This window comes from Lytechinus pictus, chromosome 3 (genome assembly GCF_037042905.1).
Source record: "Lytechinus pictus isolate F3 Inbred chromosome 3, Lp3.0, whole genome shotgun sequence".
In the NCBI taxonomy this organism is placed as follows: Eukaryota; Metazoa; Echinodermata; class Echinoidea; order Temnopleuroida; family Toxopneustidae; genus Lytechinus; species Lytechinus pictus.
In genome coordinates this window covers 17395575-17418326 of record NC_087247.1, presented here as the reverse complement: position 1 = coordinate 17418326, position 22752 = coordinate 17395575, and the positions used below count along the sequence as shown (strand labels likewise).

General features: G+C 34.7%; 1 protein-coding gene across 11 annotated transcripts in view; it reads right to left on the bottom strand.

The window, feature by feature from the left end:
- LOC129257707 (transient receptor potential cation channel subfamily M member-like 2) overlaps positions 1–16998 on the bottom strand; it is a 64782-nt gene extending 47784 nt beyond the window's left edge. For 2 of the 11 annotated variants that reach the window (XM_054896098.2, XM_054896099.2), the window contains exons 1-6: positions 16437–16998; positions 15323–15462; positions 12301–12596; positions 4608–4693; positions 3758–3947; positions 1884–2064 (exon numbers count right to left, since the gene is read on the bottom strand). In XM_054896098.2, coding sequence (XP_054752073.2) covers positions 1884–2064; positions 3758–3947; positions 4608–4693; positions 12301–12596; positions 15323–15407 — 838 coding nt within the window. In that variant the 5' untranslated portion in view covers positions 15408–15462; positions 16437–16998. Of the gene's footprint in view, positions 1–1883; positions 2065–3757; positions 3948–4607; positions 4694–8373; positions 9116–12300; positions 12597–15322; positions 15463–16395 lie in introns of those variants that run through there. The other 9 variants (XM_064096529.1, XM_064096532.1, XM_064096531.1 and 6 more) reach the window with 7 other exon arrangements.
- Between the last annotated feature and the right edge of the window lie 5754 nt (positions 16999–22752).

The window sequence follows — 22752 nt, the reverse complement described above, 5'->3', positions numbered from 1 at the left end:
TCATCAAATTTCGCAAGAGAGTTAATAATTGTATCGTTAGAGTGTAGAATCTACTTATAGTGCTATTTGTTTGCAATTTTAAGTTTAACAGCACTGTCAGTTCTTAAATATGGGGTAAAAGATTAAAAAATCCCAATCTAAAAAATGTAAGATTTCAGTAACAAACTACAAACGTACAATAAATGCTGCACTTTATTTAAAATCCATGTCATTTTCACCAAAATTTGCAGAGTTGTAGAGGAAGGTATACATAAGAGGTACAAACATTGAAAAATAGGGGTTCATGTGCTTGTTTTTAAACTATCAGCATTTTTATTATAGCAAATGTGCTTTTTAAAACACAAAAAATGCGCCGAATGCTTTGTATCTATGTGAAGAAAAAATCAAAACCACTCTACCATTTATTCAAACTCGTGGTTATATTCGTGATTCTTGGCAGCACTGCAGAGTAAAGTATTTTGAAATTGTAGAGATTTTTTTTTTAATGTTCCATGGAATAATTAAATTTTTTAGCTTCATGAAATAAGTGCAGAAGATGAGAAAAATCAGCTCATACCCGCAGCTAATTAATCACCTGTTCATCCATTGTGACGTCAGCGCGTAGAGTGTAAACTATGCGCAGATCATAATGCGCACAAACATAACTGTGGAACGTCCTTAAGCAAATTGTAATACTATTTAGTTTTCAGAAATTCATGAATGCCTCTTGCACCCCATCTGTCACCCTTCACGAATTCACCCTTCATCATCTTCACCATTCATCATCTTCCTTTTTTTTCTCTCTCTCTTTTTTCTTCAACTGTCCTATCAGCTTTGAGCTTAAGTGTATCTAAGTCCTTCACAAACTAATTGAAAACAGTTTATATGTCAAACTTGATTAACCCATAACATGACATTTTTGACCCTCAATCTGACAGTGTTAACCTCACTAATTTGTACAGCTATGGGCAGCTGAAACGGCCATGGCAAATATGACACCTTTAGCAAGCCTATGGGTTTCACTGGTTCCAGACAGCTTTCATCCTTCTTTTTTTTTTTAACTGGTACGTCAAAATATCAAACACATTTCTCCAATTCTACAAAAGTTACATTGGTTGCCAATTTAAAATACTTCCTCTCACTTACGTTTTAAAATGGTATGCCACCAAAATATTTACAGGACCTTGTCATGCCTTATACACCATCTCGTGGCCTGAGATCATCACACCAGCATCTTCTTAAGACTCTCAAAACATGTATAGCCTATAATGGTGCACGAACTTCTTGGCTACAGCCCCTTCTCTTTGGAATAATTTGCCATTGAATTAAAGAATTATATCATCACCGGAGACTTTCAAATCTAAACTGAAGTCTTATCTTTTCTAACAGTATTAGTTATTGACACTCATCCAAACTCTCTCATTCTTTCTTTTTCTTGTGCGCCTTGGAATAGATTATTTCTAGATAGATGGCACCATATAAATGCCTATTATTGTTATTATCATCCTATAGATCCCAACAATTCCTTAATAAAAGGTAGCATGAATCAACAATAAATTTTATTATTGCATATGAGAAATAAACAAAGTAAAAATAAACAAACAGTAAATTAATATACAAATGAATAAATTCAATCATAGGGATATAACAAATTGAAATGAATAAATCTATCACAGAATAAAAAAAGTAACAAAGAAACAGAGAATAAGAAAGTGAATGGATGAACGAATGATGAAAGAAAGAAAGAAAGAAAAAATGAAAGAATAGCATAATTGCACTTTTAAATTATATCACTTACAGAATAAATGACATCATATATTTTCTTCTTTTTTTTCTCTCTGAAAAATAGTCATTTACAGCAACGAGAGAGAAACAAAAACAGTGAAATGCAATTGGAAACTTACTTGTGCTGGTAGCAGCTTTGATGAGGCCTTTACGGAAGACATCTTTGAGTCTGTGATTGAGGGGAAAGTTCTGTGCTCCTCCAGTAACTGAGATGAGAAGTTTAGGTTTGGGAAGCTTCCAAACGTCTTGAAAGAGGGAGAGAAGCTTAGAAGGAGCAGTATCATAATCCACTCTTATGAACTGTCAAGTAAAAGATATTATACATTGATCAATATTTTTATCAAATGGGGGAGGTAATGGGTAGGATCATAAAGGGGCCGGCCCCCTGGAAGTTTCAATTTAACTACAAATGGGGAAAAGGGAAAGGAAAGAGAAAATAAAAAATATAAGTATAAAGAGGAAGAAATATTAAGAAAAGAAGAGCATGAAAAAATACAAAATACAAGGCAAAAGCGATTTTGTGTATCGCCCACTTATGAAAATAACCAGAAATATCGTGATTTGCGAGGGCACGCAACAGAATTGTATCGAAACTTCATTGTGAAATAACTGGGATGGAATAACACTTGTCATAAGAGCCTTGCACGTAAACTTTTATGTTGAACTGAAAATGACCTTTGACCTTGCCATGTGACCTCCCACTGCAGCAAAACATGCAGGTCGCCTAAGTACATCTACCATCCAAGTTTTGTTGGAAAGTGACTTACGGTTGCGGAGTTAGGTGTCATAAGGGAGTCTTGAATGTAAACTTTAACATTGACCTGAAAATGACCTTTGACCTAACCATGTGACCTCTGACTGAAGCATCACATGCAGGTCCCCCAAGTCCATCTACCATCCAAGTTTGGTTGAAAAGTGACTTATGGTTGCGGAGTTAGGTGTCATAAGAGAGTCTTGCATGTAAACTTTAACGTTGACCTGAAAATTACCTTTGACTTACCATGTGACCTCCGACTGCAGCATAACATGCAGGTCCCCCAAGTCCATCTACCATCCAAGTTTGGTTGAAAAGTGATTTACGGTTGCGGAGTTAGGTGTCATAAGAGAGTCTTGCATGTAAACTTTAACATTGACCTGAAAATGACCTTTGACCTTACCATGTGACCTCCGACTGCAGCATAACATGCAGGTCCCCCAAGTCCATCTACCATCCAAGTTTGGTTGAAAAGTGATTTACGGTTGCGGAGTTAGGTGTCATAAGAGAGTCTTGCATGTAAACTTTAACATTGACCTGAAAATGACCTTTGACCTTACCATGTGACCTCCGACTGCAGCATAACATGCAGGTCCCTCAAGTCCATCTACCATCCAAGTTTGGTTGAAAAGTGACTTACGGTTGCGGAGTTAGGTGTCATAAGAGAGTCTTGCATGTAAACTTTAACGTTGACCTGCATGTAAACTTTAACGTTGACCTGAAAATGACCTTTGACTTTACCATGTGACCTCTGACTGCAGCATAACATGCAGGTCCCCCAAGTCCATCTACCATCCAAGTTTGATTGAAAAGCGACTTACGGTTGTGGAGTTATGTGTCATTAGATTTGTGACGGACGGACGACATTTGGATCCCTAAGTCTCGCCTTCACCTCTGGTGGGCGAGACAAAAATGATATTGTCCTGTATTAGAAATATTAAGGATGGTAAATAAATAAAACCTATCATTTTGATACATTGCCAATTTCATAATAGCCTCAGAAGTCAATAATAGATTTTTATATTAAACTTAGATCTTTTAATGATAACTCTTTTGAACTGTTTCTCTTTACCCTCTCTTTCCTTCATTTCTCCCGAGTTTTTGTTCCGTCAACTCGTCATAATAAAAGAACAAGGTTTATCATCTTTGCATACATTATCTGGTTGCAACGTTGGGGTTATCATTTTTGCAAATAATATTAAAAACAGCATCATAAAATAAAAACAAAAGAGGGCCTACCTTCCTTGCTTTCTGGCCAACAACCCCTCCAACAGCCCCAATGAACTCTATCTCCCCGTAGGCATTTGTGGCAAGAGTATGGGTATGGGTTTCTACTTTCCATTTGGCTTTTGGGTCTGGGTTCTGTAAAAATCTATCTTCATGTTTCTTCCTCCTCTTTTTACACTGACACTTGGGATCTTCATGTCTCCTAAAAAAAATAATTTTAATCAGTCACATTTATTTGCTTGAATTCACTGGAATGTAATATGAAATTGTTATCATACTACTAAAATCATTTTTTTTTGGGGAGGAGGTCTTCTGTTATTTTTTACCTGAATTGTGTTTTCCAATTATCCTATTTGTTTTAACCTCTCTCCACCCAATCACACCAGCACTTCACATTTGCCCCCTTCTTACTCTCCTTTTTTTAAACATTCACTACCACTGCATCACACACTTCTTCCTCTCTGAACCACAAACTCTTAGGGTAATTTCATTCTTACCCCCATTTCATCCTCCTGCGTAGTTTTCTCCTGAATTCTTTATCAAATGTCATATCCTTTACATACTCACACTGTCAATGCTATTCTACCACTTTCCTTATCCCCTTATTTACAAATTGAGTTCTCTATTCCAACTCCTTCATTTTTTTATTCAGCTCATACTCTCTGTGCCTCCCTACTTGAATTTATAAGCTCACCCTCCACCCCCCTTCTCCTGTAATTTCTTCCCTCACTGTTTCTCCTCTGACCATTCATGGCTGAATAACTACTGTCAGTTGCCAATCAAATCAATGTTGCCATACATAAGTTAGTTTCCGTATTTTCTGAAAAAAGAAAAAAAAAAAAATATGTGAAACTTTACTTACTTTTTGTCTTTATCATCAGGAGGAGCCGGTGTGAAGCGGGTACACTCTCTCATCAGAATATTCTCTCGAATCCATGGTTGATCAGTCTATCAATATAAGCATGTATAAATTGGTTCATTTGAACAAAAATCAATCACAGCTAAAAAGATAAAAAAGCACACATCAATATCACATGAAAAAAAAACCACAAAATAACAATCATTCAGTATTAAAGGTGATCAAATCATATCATAAAAATGTACAGAACTTAGTTTCTAATATCTAAGGTGATATTGTATACAACAAGTACAGTACATGTACATATGTTTTGATAATTTCCTATTCGGATAATTGGAAATTTGAAAAAATAGAATAATTATTCTTCTTTTTTTCTTTTTAATAGTATGAATGAAGAAGCTTGTACAGATATATAGAAAAGGCGCCATAACAAGAAACAGATAAAAGATACTTAGAGGGGAAGTTCTCCCTGACAAAAAGTTTATTGTAAAAATAGCAGACAAAATAATAAAAAATATTGGTGAAGGTTTAGGAAAATCGATCAAAGATTTAAAAAGTTATTAGAAATTTAATTTTTAGATTTGTGACATCACATGCGAGCAGCTTCATATGTATCGTGAATTTTTAAAATCAATAAAATTTCATTTTCTATTTCTAAAAATTGAAAATTAATTTATGCATTTTATATTACATAACATATGGTCAGCTGCTTATCTATGACGTCACAAATCACAAACTTAAAATTATAATAACTTTCTTTAATAATCTTTAATGGATTTTCCTCAAACCTTCACCAATATTTGTTATTATTTTTTCTGCTATTTTTACAATAAACTTTTTGTTGGGGTGAACTTCCCCTTTAACAAGATCGAGTTGAAATGGCATCATTGATTGGAATGGTATTTGTAATGATGAATCCAACATTCATTTGAGAATAAAGCATTATCGTTCGATGCCAAAATAGTAGATTACTTTAGCCTACAAAACTGTAAACATACTTATGTATTTATACAGAAACAGGTTTATAATAGTGTCCTGCAATAAAGTTCAATTTCATGCTAACACACTGAAGGGATGACATTACATTGCCATTATAAAAGAACAAGTATTTCAAACAAATCATATATGATGGGGTGCTAATAGCTATAGACCTGGTACACAGATGCAATCAGCACACCCAGTCTGATGTAAATACCATAATTATATCCCCCCCCCCTGCCTATCTCTCTCTCTCACTCTCTTTCCTCACTCTCTCCATCTTCCTATAACCCACAGGAGTTATTATACCAGGGCTCTGTTATAAAGAGACACAATCAGTTACAATCAATTGTAATTTCTTATACAGTACACGGTTTTCCATAGACTGGCAGATACAAGCAATTTATAGAAATTGATTGCATCTTTTGTGTTACAGGTCCTAGATGCATGGTTATCATGAGCCTGGCTGTGTTTGTATCTATAGTGACACATCTCATTGCTGAAATTATTTAAGCTATGCAAGACCCATCGCTTGTCTGTATTATCAAGACTGACAAGAACAGGGAACTACAACAGTCCAGGGGCTTGGACATACAGACGAACACAGAACTAAAGGCCTGCTCATTAAAGTGACAGTATGAGCTCACCATGCGCTTAGAAAATAACAGCATGAATATAGGCCCATCTCCAGCAGCCTTAATTTTCAAACCACATGTATGCTGCAATTTCTGATAAGGCAAACTATCCCAATAAGAATAATCTTTGAAATAATTTGTAGTTCAGACATAATTAGTACGCTATTACATACAGGAATCGTCTAAAAGTTAATCTAATCCTAAAAGCCAGCTCAGCTAGGATTTTTGACAAAAAGCACACATTTTTTGGCAAATTATCCAGCTACATGTAGCTCAGGTAGGGGCACTGGACTATCCCCCCCCCCCCCCCCACATAACCCTTCACCATGTTCTTGGCCTGTCAGTGAATGATGAGCAATAATCACACGACAAGACTTTGTGGAATGAGCAATTGTTATGACTAGGATTTTTCTGAGGCTAAAAAAAGGCATCAGACAACGATCCTTATGCACTGCAAGCAGACAACATGCAAATAACCCATGGAAAACGCTGTAATGTGCAGATTTAACAGCAAAATATTTTCTTGCCCACTCGTATGAGTACAAGCATATTCAAGCTTTTTCTGAAATGTCAAATAAACATATACATGTATGATGGTCCTTCATTATTAAACCCATCCTTAAGACACCCCCTCCACAAAAAGCAATGAAGAAAAATGAATTGTAAAACAATGCATTAAAAATTAATAAATGTATTTAAAATAAATAAACTTATTATTTTATTAATGAATTAATCAACAGATTTATTACTTAATATCAATTTATCAATTGATTAGTTGATCAATTACAAATAATCATACTCAAACACAGATTAGGCTTTTTAAAGTTTAAAAACTTCCATAAAACATCTGTTCACCCCTTGCCTTCCAATTTTAACTTTGTTTCAAATTAAAGGTCAAGTCCATCACAGAAAAATTTTGATTTGAATCAATAGAGAAAAATCAGGAAACATTATGCTGAAAATTTCATCAAAATCAGATGTAAAATGAAAAAGTTATGACACTTTAATATTTCGCTTATTTTTCACAAAATAGTTATATGCACAATTTAGTCACATCCAAATGAGAAAATCAATGATGTCTCTCACTCACTATTTCTTTTGTGTTTTATTGTTTACAGATCTGACAATAAGGATCAACTTGACTGAACCATAAAATGTTAAACAGTGGTAATTCCACGTGTTCAGGGAGAAATTAAACTTTATTTCACAGGACAATGAGAAAATTAGATTATTTCATATGTCATATAATAAAATGCAAAAGAAATAGTGAGTGAGTGATGTCATCAGTTGTCTAATTTGCATACCGACCAGGATGTGCATTTAACTATTTTGTGAAATTAAGCGTAACCTAAAAATTCATAACTCTCTTTTTTTACATCCGATTTTGATGAAATTTTCAGTATTATGCTTGTTGGATTTTTCTCTATTTATTCATATCCATTACATGTATTTGTTGTGGTGGACTTGTCCTTTAACAATTATAAATTATCCATTCATACTAGTATTGTACATCTCCACGTCTATGCATACTAAATTGCATTTAAAATAGAAAATTGTGTACGAGTATATTGATCTGAGATCCAAGTTTCACACTTTTCAAATTTTAGTGACGAATGGAAAGGAACCACCTTCCAAGGTCTTTAACCATCCTGCACCTCTCTGTTTATTTTGAACAAATTATACTTCTCTTTTGCACAACAGAAACTTCTCACCGAGATATTCATGCACTATACCTCGAAAAGAATACACTTTGCATGGTTCATACTTTAGCAGCAGAATTCATTTTAGTTGGGTTTGAAAGAATACAAATGGAACACAAGGAGTGTCTAGCAAGGCCCAAATGGAAGTTTTGTATCTACACTCAACTATGCCTTCTAAATAATGAAATAATTTAGATTTTATATGCCATGTATTACTATTAAATGACAAAGATACTTTTTTGTAGCAATGGAATGATCAGATTTAAGTGTTAACATAGGGGCTTATAATTATCAGAGAATTTTCAGTATTAAAGTGCTATAGATTTTACTGAAATTACCTTCTCTTTTTACTATATTTTTGCTGAATAGCATGAACTTTAAATGAAATTTGTTTAAATGTATCTCCTTTTCTATATCAGGATTATGATAAAAGCAAATGATTTTTTTCATACGTACAACCTGATTCTCTTCTTCCTCTAAAAGACCATAAAGTGTGTTTTCCACATTGAACATATCTTCACTTCGATCACTTAGCTTGCGTTCGATGACGCTACTTGCTCTCAAAAGAGTTCCACTGCGACTTCCATTTAATGTTGCCTGCCTCGTCAAGGAGTGTCTTTTCCGGTCGCTCATTTTGAACTAATAAAATGATTCACTAACATGCAACAAGTCAAAAAGAACTTTCTTCAGCACATTTTGATGGAGGTTTAGCGTTGCCCACCGTTGCTTCCGTTATAGAAGGAAATATGGGGTAGAGAAAGAGCAAGTCACCGCAAAATGCTCCAGTCAATGTCAACGTCAGTGATTCAACTTTAAGTGACTGATTGATTAGGGTTTCTTCACGGCAAAGTTAATTCAAGGGAAATTACAAAGACAAAAAGTCATGCACAAGTCAGACGATATGACAATAGGATACATGCAATGAATCACATATAGTAGGGGGTCAACACGCTATGCTATAAACATACGCCCTCCTGAATTCCACAAGTTTCCTTCCAAACTTGAGATAGATTCCGTAACTGATTGATTTCTACTCCAAAGAACATCTCGAGAGCAATTCAATATTCTTAATTAATGATAAACTAGATGGATATCATTCTTATCCAGTCGAAAACTGAGCCGTGTCCTGTTTGAGGAGAAGTGCCACTCCACAAACTTATTGAACAGCAGACTAGCCCGATATGGTCTGGCAGAATGAGAGTATAAAGCAAGATCAACATAGCTCTACATATAGCCCCCCCCCCCCCCTCTCTCTCTTTCTCTTCTACCTTCCACCTAATTTCCTTTGGTTGATTTCCATTCAACCCCTCAACTGCATTATGGAACAGCCCAAAACGATATCCTGGTACTGATGGGAACTACGTGTATGGACCTTCATGAACTTGTTAGCAAGTTTGGTCAAGTCTATTGATTACGATGGGTAAAGCCAGACTAATGATGCATTGAAGCAATTGAGGGACAATGAAGGTAAAAAATTACTATGGATTATCCATTTCAAAATAGCAAAAAGAAAATAAAATGTTTAGATCAGCATCATAATTAGTAAAATTCTATTAATAAAGATAGCATTCAACTTATGCAATTCTATATTTAGATAAAAACAATTAATAAAATTACATCTAAAGTACATATACATATCTGACCTGTATCAGAAAATAATATAGTCATATCTGCTGCACTAAAACAATCCAAAAATAGCAATAAGTCTTATATGAATCTTACAATCAAAGCAAGTTTGTGATATGTCAAATTTACCTTTTCTCTAAGGAGTTAGACAAACTTCAAGAAGAAGTGACATTTTCAGTATGGGGCTTACCCTGACAGACTACAGTTGTGAACAGAAATCAGCCAGTTTGTCAGTTGTGTGTACATGCTTTAGGTAATTTTTGTCAACTATACTTCAGAATACCAAAGCCCACACTGAGTCTCTCAAAATGAAAAATTAAATCTAATAACTTAGTTTAAAACAGCATATCCTAAGTTTCATATGTATCTATATATTATGTATTAAGTTATCATTTCATAACTAAAATTTTAAGTACAGTATTAGGCTTTTGACATTTAATAGTTGGATTGATCTTTTCACATTAATGATCTCATATAAGTCATTCAATTCTAATTCCAGCAACAAAGTAATACATGTAGTACATGAAACCTCACATTTTCAGTGTTTTTATGAGTGCACGACTGCACAATGACCAACCAACCATGACTCAAATCACCGTTTGCTAATAATGCAGTGTAAATATTGTAAATTCATATTCAAAGGGAAAATCAAGCTTGTTCTTAATATGATTACAGTACTACATGTACGTAAAAACAGAAAACTGAGAGCAATTTTATATAAATGGTTTAAATTCATTTAAAAACATGCAGTCTTTCAAGCTCTCTCTTACATAAGGACCCACAAAATTGTCATTTTGAATTAGTCTGTGATGATGTGTCTAAACAAAGTATTTTGAATATTTTCAAAGCACATTTCAAATAACTTAGATGATTATTTTTTCTGGGAGAGCATAAGAATTCATAAGGGTGTGAAATGCTTCCACTTTTCAGGCCAGAGTCAGCGTTTTCATTCGTGGTGAGTTTGAAACATGGTTGTGTCCATGCTTATTTTCATTCTAACATTTCACATCGCCAATCGTAAATTTAAGGTGCGTTTCACAACCTTCATTTCTCCAGAATCAGGGTTTCTGGAGAAGTATAAACAAGACCTTACAGTGCCCGTACAAGTAAAACAGTTGCCATACACATGCTTGACCACTAATTTTTAACACATCATTTTGTTAAATTGTCAAATGATAACGTATCCACATATTTCTAAGCGCTTTCTGCATGCAACTGAATACTTCTTGTGTAAACATGATAAATCATGTCCATTATAAATGAGAGCTTAACAGTCTACATGTATGTATGTCAATGAAAGAGCATATTGAAAGCAAAATTCTACCAATATTACCAGCCAGGATATGAGATAAGATGCAATGACAATACATGTAGCAGGACATCCTGTGATTTAAAGAGCTAAAGTGGTTCTATAAGGACCTACTTCCATTTTTGCTAAAATTGAGTTACGTGTATTAATACAAAGGGGAAGTAAGTTGATTTTTATAAATACAAAAATCCATCAATAAACAAGAGTTATGGCTTTTGAAAGTTTTTATTTCATAAGGTCATATATATGCAAGCAAATCGTTCATAAAATTCTTTAAAATGCCTTTTTTTTCGAAGAAAAATCAACAATTATTTCACCTGTGCATGGACTTCATCAAAACATATCCTTTCTTACATTATGCTTCTATGAGAAAAGTGTTTTCAATTATGAAGCAATGAAAGGGAAATTTATGGATTTTATTGGGCAAAGTTTTTCAATTGATTTTCTTAAAACCTTCATTAATTCAAAGTAGGCCTATGTTTTCCATATACATGTATTTTGCTGCTACATGTAAAACCACATTAATGATATCAGGGTGGTAACCATGGTATACTCCTTTAAACTTAACTTTTATCAGGTTGGTACAAGAATGTAAAAATACTGTACAAAAAAAGGTTAACATTTTCCATTTTGGGAGCAACCATAAAAATATTGCTTGCAAATACCTGTATGATGAATATGGTTAACAAATATTTATTTACTTGAATGGACAAGTACCTTTTTAGTACACACATGGAATATATATTCATGGCACCCGAAAAGAATTGATATATCTACTTTGTCAACAGAGGGCAATGTTCTGTTTTCAATTCCATATGACATATGATATTCATCAAATATGTTGGCCTACAATGTACATCTTACAAGTTACACTGATCTTTCACAATTTTCTCAAAATTTTGTAAAACCTGTATGACGAACAATATGATGATTAAGCATGTTTTAATGAATGGACAAAAACATGTACTTGTTTCGACAGAAGGCATTGACATTCATGGCATCTCAGAAGAGCTTGTCAACTAGGCCAATAGAGGGCGACATTTTGCTTTCAATGCCAAGCAAACAAATATTGCTTCTTCTTCTCATGAAGTACTATAGCATACATCTTTATTCAATTAAACTCTACTCTTTCATAACTTTCTCCCTTTCTATCTTTATCTCTTTTCATCTCCTTCTCTTAATAACATTTAAACAATCTTCTTTCTTTGTCCCTCTTCTTCACTATCATTCTTTATTCCAACGTGTTTCCCCTTTACTCTCTCTCTCTATCTCTCCCTCTTGCTCCCCTCTCACTCTCTTATACAAATCACAATGGAGAATGCAAGAAAGCCACTGTGAAAGATCCCTCATGGGGTTCCTGTTGAAAGATGCCTCAATGAATCTTAGTGAGTGAGGGTACACATCAAGAGACTAAACATGCCCTTGATATCAATTAAATCTTTACTTACATCTCCTCCTTGTAACATGTTGAGAGAACTTGCATTAGACCCTCTTCTTTTCTTGTACTTCCGTAGGACGATTGCATGTTCTTTCTTCACCACCACCTGCGTACCGGCCGCACCGACCCTGTTTGGCTGGATCATCGTCAACGTGCTCACGGCACGAGACGGAGGATATTGTGATCCCATCTTCATATCACTTTGGTTGATTCCTTTGGCATGGAAGGAAGACATTTTATGATGGTTAGCCCCTAAAGAGGGCATTTCATCTTCAGATTCCATATTGTCTTCTTTGTGCAGATCATCTGTTGATGGACACAGAATGTAATTTATAAAGCTTTAAAAATCAGAAGAAAAAAACTTCATCCAGAGCACTAATTCAAAATTCAATTGAAACTCTGAGTGGAAAATCTGAGTTTCAAATTATATGCGACAAATTCTGCAAGAACATTTTATAAGTTTGTTGCTAGATTCAAAAGAGCATGTTTTCTTGATTTCATGATGTTGTCATTCACTTTGTTAAAGAATGTCACAAAATGAGATCTCTCACTCTTGGTACATGTAAGTAGTAAAATTTGCAATTTATGTAATACCAGTGCAAAATATTATGCTAAGATACAGTTCATTGTACTGTAGATTTAAAAAAAATCACAAGTTATATTAAAGGTCAAGTTATAAATACGTTGTCAAAGATTTTATATATTTCAATTTTTAAATCAGCAAAAATCAAACATATCAGAAAAATAACATGATTTGAATATTTATGAAATGTACAAATATTATTTTCCATTTGTATTTCAGTTTACGCCCTAAATTCAATGCTGCTTACAATTTAAATAAAATCTAAACATAAACATTGTTTACAAATATTCTTTAATGAATTAATCAGTATACAAAATACATAATAATTCCTCAAATAAAGCACTGTCATCTATGTCAGTTTTGATTATACTTACCTTATCAACAAAACATCATGCAAAAAACAAAAAACAAATTAGCAGGTGACAAGGGACCACAGCAGCACATAACTATGTCAAATATATGTAAAACAACACACACAATGTACTGGTGCAGCATGCAATGATATAAGTATGTAATATTGTACAGAAAGCAATACTCCACAGAATGTGCTTTAAAGATCAAGTCCACATCAGCAAAAAGTTTATTTCATAAATAGAGAAAAATAAAAACAAGCAACAAACAGTGCTGAAATAATCAAAATCAGAGGTAATATAAATATAAGAGTTATACAAGTTTTGCTTCTTTTCACAAAACAGTTTAAATGCACAACACAGTTGATATGATACAAACTAGAGAGCCAATGATGAAACACACTTTTTCTTCTTTTTTCCAACTTTTGCGAAAAAATTAAGCTCTTCATTAATTGGTTGCGCTATAAATAGCAATTCAAATCTTGTATTACATGATATAGTCAGAAAAGGTTTATGTCAAAGTTTTTCTCCTTTGCATACAGACCAGAATAATAACTGTTTAGTAAAATTAAGCACAAATTTAAAATGTTATACCTTTCTTATTCTGCATCTGACTTTGATTAAATTTTAGCATTATGATGGTTTTATTTTCTCCCAATAATTCAAAGAAACCTTTTTGTTAGTGTAGACTTGACTTTTAAAAAAGTGAGGTGCCCAAAATGAAATATAGGGTAATTATTTCCAATAAATTGATACCAAAGGCGGATTTAGGTATTTTACCCGAGTAGAATTTTCAGTTCATTTTGCTGACTGAACTGAATCCTGGCCCTGTTACCTTGAGTATTCCCAGTTATTCATGAATGTGTATGCACACATTTCAGCTATGAACATAAATCGATTTTAAAGATATATATCCCATTCACCTGTTTTCACGTAAATAAAACTTGATGTTCGGAATCCAGTTGACATAAATCATAATAATGATAATAATATGTCAATTTATATAGCGCAGTTACTATGTGCATATACTCAACTGCGCTTTGATACTTGCTATCATATTATTACTGTAATTGAGCTGCCATATTAATAGGCGCTAAAGCGTTCAAGGAATAAATCCTTCCGGTACCCATTCACCTCACCTGGGTCGAGTACAGCACAATGGGGATAAATTTCTTGCCAAAGGAATTTACGCCATGGCTGGGATTTGAACCCACGACCCTCTGTTTCAAAGTCCAGAGACTAATCCACTGGGCCACAACGCTCCACATAAACTGAGAATGCTACGTCAGGCAATGTCAGTTTTAGATTAGTAGATCAATTACCTTCACCTGTACATATCCTGATTCTACATTTACAAACTGGCTTATTCTCAATAGTCATTTTCAGATTTTTCAATAAAGATGGAACTTATGTTTCTAGGAATTTGGAATGAGAAAACAAATGAAAATGAAAGTCATTAATTAGTAAGTCTTAAGATTTGTTAGTTTTTACCAACTACTTGTATAATTCATCAGGCCACTTTATCACATTTATAGAGAAACATAATATAGACTAATTTAGGTTCTACCCATGCAAACTTGTTGATACTCAAGCCATGCACTTCTACAAATTTCTACTTCATGTACAAACATAACAGTACCCAGTAATCCCTAGGGGGTTACCACCTTCTACATGTGCATTGGTTTATTTTTTTTTAATGATTTGGATCAGATTCAGTGAACAGGCATGCATAAAACATTAAGGAGAGTGTTGAATTTAAACCTGCCTTCTTAATGAATGTATGCGTAATGCTATCTTTTTTTAATATGATCTAAACAAGAAAGCACAAAAATTGTTTTGATCAACAAACAGTAACATTTTGAATTGCATGCATTGGATAGAGCATGGAATGAAAAAAAAAACAGGTGTAAAATTATCAAAAATGCTAAAGAAAAAAAAAGGAAATGTGACTCAAACAAGGAAAGAAACTAGCAACTATTATGGAAAACAAAATTCAGAAGTAAATTTACATGAGACTTGGTTGAGCAACAAAGAAGTGCTTACCATATTTATTGTGAATACATATTCATAAATTTATAAAATTAAGTACATATTCTAACCTAGATTTACAGATGGTGCTAGTATTGGGTCCTGATGGTGGTTGTGGTGGTGCTGTTTAAGAGGTGGTAATCTTCCAGGATGCATGGTGGCAAAGGACAGCTAATCTGTGACCGCAAATCTAGTCTAAATCATGATCAATCTGCAAGAGTATTAAAATGATCTCATCATTCTGGTCGCATATTCCATCTTTTGACTCATTCAGGACAAGGCGACCTCAGAGTGGGGAAATAACTTTTGATGCAGGGTTCTACGAATCACTTACTAGTACATGTAATGTATGTTATGGGGTGGCTGCACAGGAGGGCAGGGAACAAAAGGAGAAGTCTGGGCCATTACCCTCTACTTCAATTTAAAAAAAAATCACATCACATTTAGGCCCCCCCCCCCATCTCGAAATATTGTGCCACCCCGTCTTACAATTCTAGGCCAGTCAGCTGCTTGAAGTTATTTTTCTCTCTCTGTTTTCTTTCAACTTGTTTTTTTTTCTGTGTTGAGCTATAGCCATAGGGTGGGGTTATCAAACGAGTTACAATCATTAATTATTACGATGTGGGTGTATACATTTTTTTTAAAAGGTTGATATCAAAATATTTATCTATCTAGAAAAATATAAAACAAAAAAATAATAAGGAAAAGTTCTTCATAACATACACTGAACTTACACTTTATTTCACTGATGTGATTTCACCGACAATTATCAACTTAGTTCAATATCCTCTTGGTCTCTTGGATTTCATGACGGCTGGCCAAACTTACGAGTTTGGCCCTTTTTATTATGATTTATCATTCTTTTTTCTTTTTTTTTTACAATATGGTAAGCTTTACTTAAGATATTGTTTGGTATACTAGTCTAGGGTCATAGACATAGTATAAATGTCAAACAGTGTGATAATTAATGATGAATAGTGAATAGACTGTGACAAATTTGGAACTCTCGTGAAATTAAATCAAGATTTGTCATTGTTCACACCACACCAGTTGAGCCAGACTCACAAAAAACATATTGGCCCAAGTTACATAGTCATAGATCTACAAACGTTACTTTAGTTGTACTAGTGTAAGTTAGGCCTACCATTTTTCTACCACTAACTTTTTTTGATCCAATTCAATCACCTTGAAATTCAGAATATGAAGATCTAACGGGATCCGAACTGCCCCAACTCTGTGCTCCCCTACAACTGTTTATCATGAAGAACTATAGACATCCAACTCCAAATGAGACGTGTCTTGCGTCTTGGGATAGAATGGAATTCCACTGCACTGCACAGCTCAGCACCACCGTGGACCCCCGACGTAACGTACCCCTCGGCGGATCGGCTCGGTTCCCCACCCAGGCTCACACAGGCTCAGCAGTGCAGAGCCAGAGCCAGAGCCAGAGGGAAAAGCCACGAAAATGAGATATCGAGTGGTCAGATCAAGATCAAGCCATCAAACAACCTAGTGGTACTTCATTCTTGATCTTCATCTCAGCCATTCACTGATAGATGATTATGCAGTAACCACAATCACATAAAATCGATAATTAACATTTCTGATCGTGTTATGAATGAAGCTAATCCTGATCCTTGGCCATGCATGTAGAATTCGATCCGACCATGGAGAACAACCTGTTCGTTTTTACTACGCGAGAAGTAAGTTACCTTAATCGTATACCAAGAATTTTACATGCCAACACAAGGACAATGCAGTACGGAGCATGATGGGTAATATAACTCAAATAGTGGTAAGAAGCCGTCTTTCGTTGCCATGACGAAACCAATCAATTAGACTCGTTCATTATCCGACGAGGGGTAATAAAAGTGCAAAATATGATATGCGACGTAAATACAGACCCAATGGAAACGGACATTTTATGTATCATTTTAGGCAGGGGCCGCGGAAGCGTGTACATAAACGTAAAAATTACCATATGATTGTGATTTATGCATGGTCAGCCCCCCACTTTTGCGTTTCGCGGCCCCTGCTAGGCATGTTCCGTCCACCACTTAGTAGCCTCTGCCACTTTCAAAACCGTCGATCTATGGCCTCTGTACGGGCCTTTGGGGCCTTTGTACCAGATCATTTGGGGGATCGGAGGGAGATGGAGATGGCCATGCTTTAAAGAGTTGTTGATATTTTTCAGAAAATCAACGTCATTATCCATAACCCGCATCTAGCATAAAGATCTAATAAATTAGTATTTGAAATATTAATCCAACCTATATAGAAAACTATGATTTTAATCAAAATCGAATGAAAAAAGTTATGACAGTTTGATTTCTCGCTTATCTTTTTACATATGCACAACTCGGTGATATGCAAATGAGAAAGTCGATGAGGACACTCACTCAGGCTGTTGGTATTGTCTGAATTATTCAATATTTCAGTTTTTACATTGATATAATCAAGACACTCAAAAAAATGATAAATGATGTATATTAAAAAACTTTGTTTCACATGACAATGAGAGGAAATTCCAATATTTCATAGTCTTATAATAAGATAACCGACATAATGAGTGTGTGCATGTCATCGATCTTTCATACCGATTCTGTTTTGTGAAAGTAAGCAAAATAACTTTCTTACTTTACATCCGGTTTTGATGAAAATTTAAGTGTTATACTTGTTTCAAACTTTTGTTTTGGTGGACCCTTTAAATGTGAATAATTTGTTTTCAGAATTTTCAATTTTGCATATAAGCTCTAAATATATAAATAAAAAGGTCTTTCAAAATATACCCCTCCTCAATCTTTTCGTGTAAAAGTTTTCGTTCATAGAAGCAAACACTTTCTATACCACCAATTTACATAATATACATCCTGTCAGTGGCACTCACCCGAACAGTCATTTTAATGTGCTTTTGCAATTTTGGGGAAGTTTGAATCGTGAAGCCCGGCCTAACTTCATTTTCAAATGGAACCTTTTTTTTCTTGATGACCCCTTTCTTTCATTATTATCCAACAATGTTGATCGAATACTACATCGACAATATCCACCATTTACATGTTTTAGTACATCATCCCTTTTTTCGTTAATGAGCTATATACACTCTAAAAAATATTGGGTAAAAATGCTCCATGAGGGTAATTATGTGTCCAACCAACATTGGGCATTTTTATTTATCCATGCAGTGTGATGAAAATTTCACCCATTCTGAAGGAATTGCTGCTAATTTTTTAACCTTCCTGCTTAAGGGCAATATGCTTCCCGAATTGGGTAAAATACTGCCCGAAATTGGTTGGACACATAATAACCCTCGTGCTGGTTAAAATTTTACCTAATATTTTTACAGTACCTCAGTCACATTTACTCTGCGGCGTCCGTACGGCCAGTCGAAAACAGCCGTTTTACTCATTTTTATTCAAACCACCTATATGTAGCTATCACCAAAAAAAATGTTAAAACGGCTGTTCTCGACTTCCGTATGCATATGGCCGCCGTAGAGCAAATGTGACAGAAGTATTACCCCTTTTTCCTTTTACATTATGCGCATTATTTTAAATGACTGCAAGCAACTTTTTAAAGGCTCACTCACTGCCCTCGCTAACTTGCATTATTACAGTGAGTTTAATTTGAAGGCATTCAGTCTTTCGTATAATTTCACCAATTAATCTTATCAGTCTTTAAACTACTGAAGATATCCTTCCCTAAATAGAATAAGTATAGGGCCTACGCCATTGAATCACAAACTGTAAAAACGATTGAGAACAAAACTACAACCTTTCTAACAATATACTTGCATATAATTTCATGATACTTTTAAAATATATCGGCTCAGTACAAAATCATAAAGCATATACTTTTCCCCGTTTGTTAAGTTATAAGCTATAAGCTGATAAGTGCAATATAATAATTACAATGTGTTTTGCAGTTACAATATATGATTAAGCTTCACGTACAACATCCAGCTTTGTACGTATATATTTCCCTGACTGTATAATCAACTTAAACGTTCAATAAGAAAAGAGGAAAGGAGTATATAAACAATGTTCCTATACACTGTTAGAAAATTTATCCTTAAAATAAAAGAAGTTCATGCAGCAGAGACTCGAGAACAGCTGTTATCTTACCAGATTGCGTAATCTTACATTATATCATGTGAAATTACAGGAAATTGGTATTTGGTGTATGGAACCTTACAAATTTCCTTAAATAAAACACCCTTTTCCCCTTTTTAAAAGTACAGATCTGTTCTGTTAAATTGTAGAAAAATTCCTGTTTTATGAATTTACAGAATGATTATGTTATTGCTTTCTGCAAAATCTTGGGTTTTTTTCTGAAAAATCAGGGTTTTTTTACAGTGTAAGGTGTCAAATTACAACATTAATTAAGATATGACATCAATCCCTCTATATACTTCTCGCTTGTTGTGTTCCCAAAGAGGGTGTTCCCCAAACACAGGACCCTTCCCCTCTCCTTCCTTCGACAACAAAAAACTGTGCTCTTCCAGCCAGAGTAGACATTATGTCATTATACGCCCTTAAAAAACAATAATAATTAAGTAATAATATAATAATACATGTAATTCCATTATACCTGTTTTGCAGTATTAAACGAGTTCATATAAATCTAAAATGCAGTAAAAGTCAGCATCGTGACAGCTAAAATGCAGTAAAAAAAATGGGGAATTTCTCCTTGTTCCAACAATACCCCTCTCTGCAGTTCTCTGTTCCTCCCTCACTTCAATCGCTCGCATTTTTTTTTCATGATTGACCTGATATGAAGTCCTACACTAAAATGGCTTACAATGTCAAAACAGCCGCTAACCCCGTCATCAGAATCGAAAATGTTGAATAAGAACTTTGTACATTTTAAAGTATTGCAGGTTCAAAACAGCATCGATGATAAGAATTCGAGCCAATTCACTCACTCTTTAATGGAGGTGACCCCGAGGGGCGGGGAATGTGTACCGACCCCTCGATTTTCGGAATTCTAGATATGAGAGTCGTATCAACCCCCCCCCCCCCCCCCCCCCTCAGTCTGCAGGCACAGTCTACCCTGCAAACTTTGATCAAGGGTCTCCACGCAAAGACTAACACATGCAAAACTTGCTGTTCACCGTCCTGAGCGAGAGTGCCGGTGCCTTCAGTACGCAAAGCATTAGTAGGCTGCACATTCAGACCCTTTTTTTCAATTCAATTCAATTTCAATTTATTTACCATCTTTAAAAATAAGTGTACAGCATAAAAATCTGACATGAAATACAAATACATATTGTTTAAAAATGGAGGGATACCCTTAATTAGCACAGTGCTTGTAAGCAGGGTCCCAACATGCACTAAACATTTTAGATTAACATTTTAATACAAATTATACATTATAACATTATAATACAAATTATACATTAAAAATACATATGTAACAATAAACACACACATGTATACACAGAAATTAGAGAGAGAGAAACAGAAAGAGAGGGGAGACAGTAAAGATGGAATAGGTAGAAAGGAAAGAGTCATGATAAATAAAAGAAAAGAGAATGAGAATTTAACATCGTATAGATAATACATTGTAACTCAGCATGAATTCATTTTAGAAAAGTACAGTCTTTTTAAAGAGAGTTTGAATTTGGAAAGTGTTGAACTTTGTTGAGTATTGTGGTTAAGGCTATTCCACAATTTGATATATTGCACACGGAATGAATTTAAAACCATGGAAGAGGAAACCTTGGGTTGATAAAATAATTTACATTCATATTATCAAATATCTTTGGCAAAATTCCAGATTTGTATTTATACATGAAAATAAGGGAATCCATAGAAATGAGATCAGATAAAGGTAAAATATTCATTTTAATGAACAATGGAATACTTGAACAGTTATATGGAGATGATGAAATAAGTCTTATTGATTTTTTCTGGAGTATTGATAATTTAGATAGATGACTTTTGAAAGTATGACCCCCAAACTGAGTTGCAGTATGTTAGGTGAGGCAAGATTAGGCTATAATACAAAGAAATATAAGTATGTCTTTAGGCAATATTTAAGTTTTGAAATGATTCCTATAGACCTCGAAACTTTATTACACATAATAACTGTGGTTTCCAAGAGAGATATTCATTAACTGTAATACCTAAAAATTGATTAGTTTCCACGCGTGATATTCACTCGGGTGAAGCGTTTGCACAGCAGACTACCCCCCCCCCCCCTCCCCCGGCCCAAAATCCATCGAAATCCCCACACATTCCTTCTTGCATGTGGAATTAAGATATGGAATTTTATATTAGGCCCTAACCATAATTACATTTCAAGGAAGGATTTGAAATAATTATGAGAACAAGTTGACCATGTTGACAGACGGGTTCAAAGCTATACCAACCGGCAACTGCGTACCAATCATACAACACAAAACAATTAATAACACTGAGGTTTAACAAAAAAAATCAGAAAGGGCGGTATAATAATTAACAAATTCACATTTGGGGGGAAGCGAAGGGGGCATATGCAGTTAACTTACCCATCAACATTGATATATCCATGATGTCACACAAGCCAAACAAATTGAAAACAAAATATACTGATCCAAACGGATATTTAATCATAGTTCTGCAAAAAAAAATGCTAAGAAATTTCGGTAGGCCTGGGATACTGAGTAGCCGATTAAAACATGCACGCATGCCATGGTTTACAGTGTTATAAATACCCCCATTGTTTGCTAACTACTGTTCACCGCGGTGTGTTTTGTGATACAAAGATCCACTGATTGTCCGTTACCAAGCCTGGAGAGGGGAGAGAGTCAATTAATAGACAGAATGAACGAAAATCAATATCAGAATAGCAGTGATTGTGCAAATATAAAAAAATAATGGGACGGATAGAGGGGGTGTGAAAGAGAGAGCTGACAATAAGGGGTACCAAACCCGGGTACCAAACACCTTTTAAAGCCCCGTTTAAAGTGCGCTTATAAAGTGTCCCTTTTCAGGTCAGAATTTTCCCTTCAGCTCGTTCAGCTCTATTAACATGATTAATGTCTTTCGATTTCAGATCTACATGTATACTATACCCGCGGGCGTACTGCAGGAGGAATGGGGGCTGGGATGGAGGCAGTGGCGTAAACGGAGAAAAAGGAGAAAAGAGGGAGAAAGGAAGAGAAACGTAGTTGGAAAGAAGAAATTATTGTACATTATAAAAGTATAATTACATACATTATGTTAAATTACACAAGAAATATTTTTTTCATAACTTCATGAAAAATAATTTGCTCAGGGCCTATATGTCTTCATCATTCCTGGTGCTCGCATCATTGTCTGTTTAACGAGATATATAATCATGTTGTACTAAAACATCATTTTTCACTGAAGTAAATATACACCAAATATATTTCCTCGCACTTCGAGTTATTATTGTTTTATGCCTAGTGACATAATTATGCTTCTTTTTCATGACTACTTAACGTGATTGCCCCATTTTAAGGTCTTCATATAGAACATTTCCTTTCCGTGCTTACGTC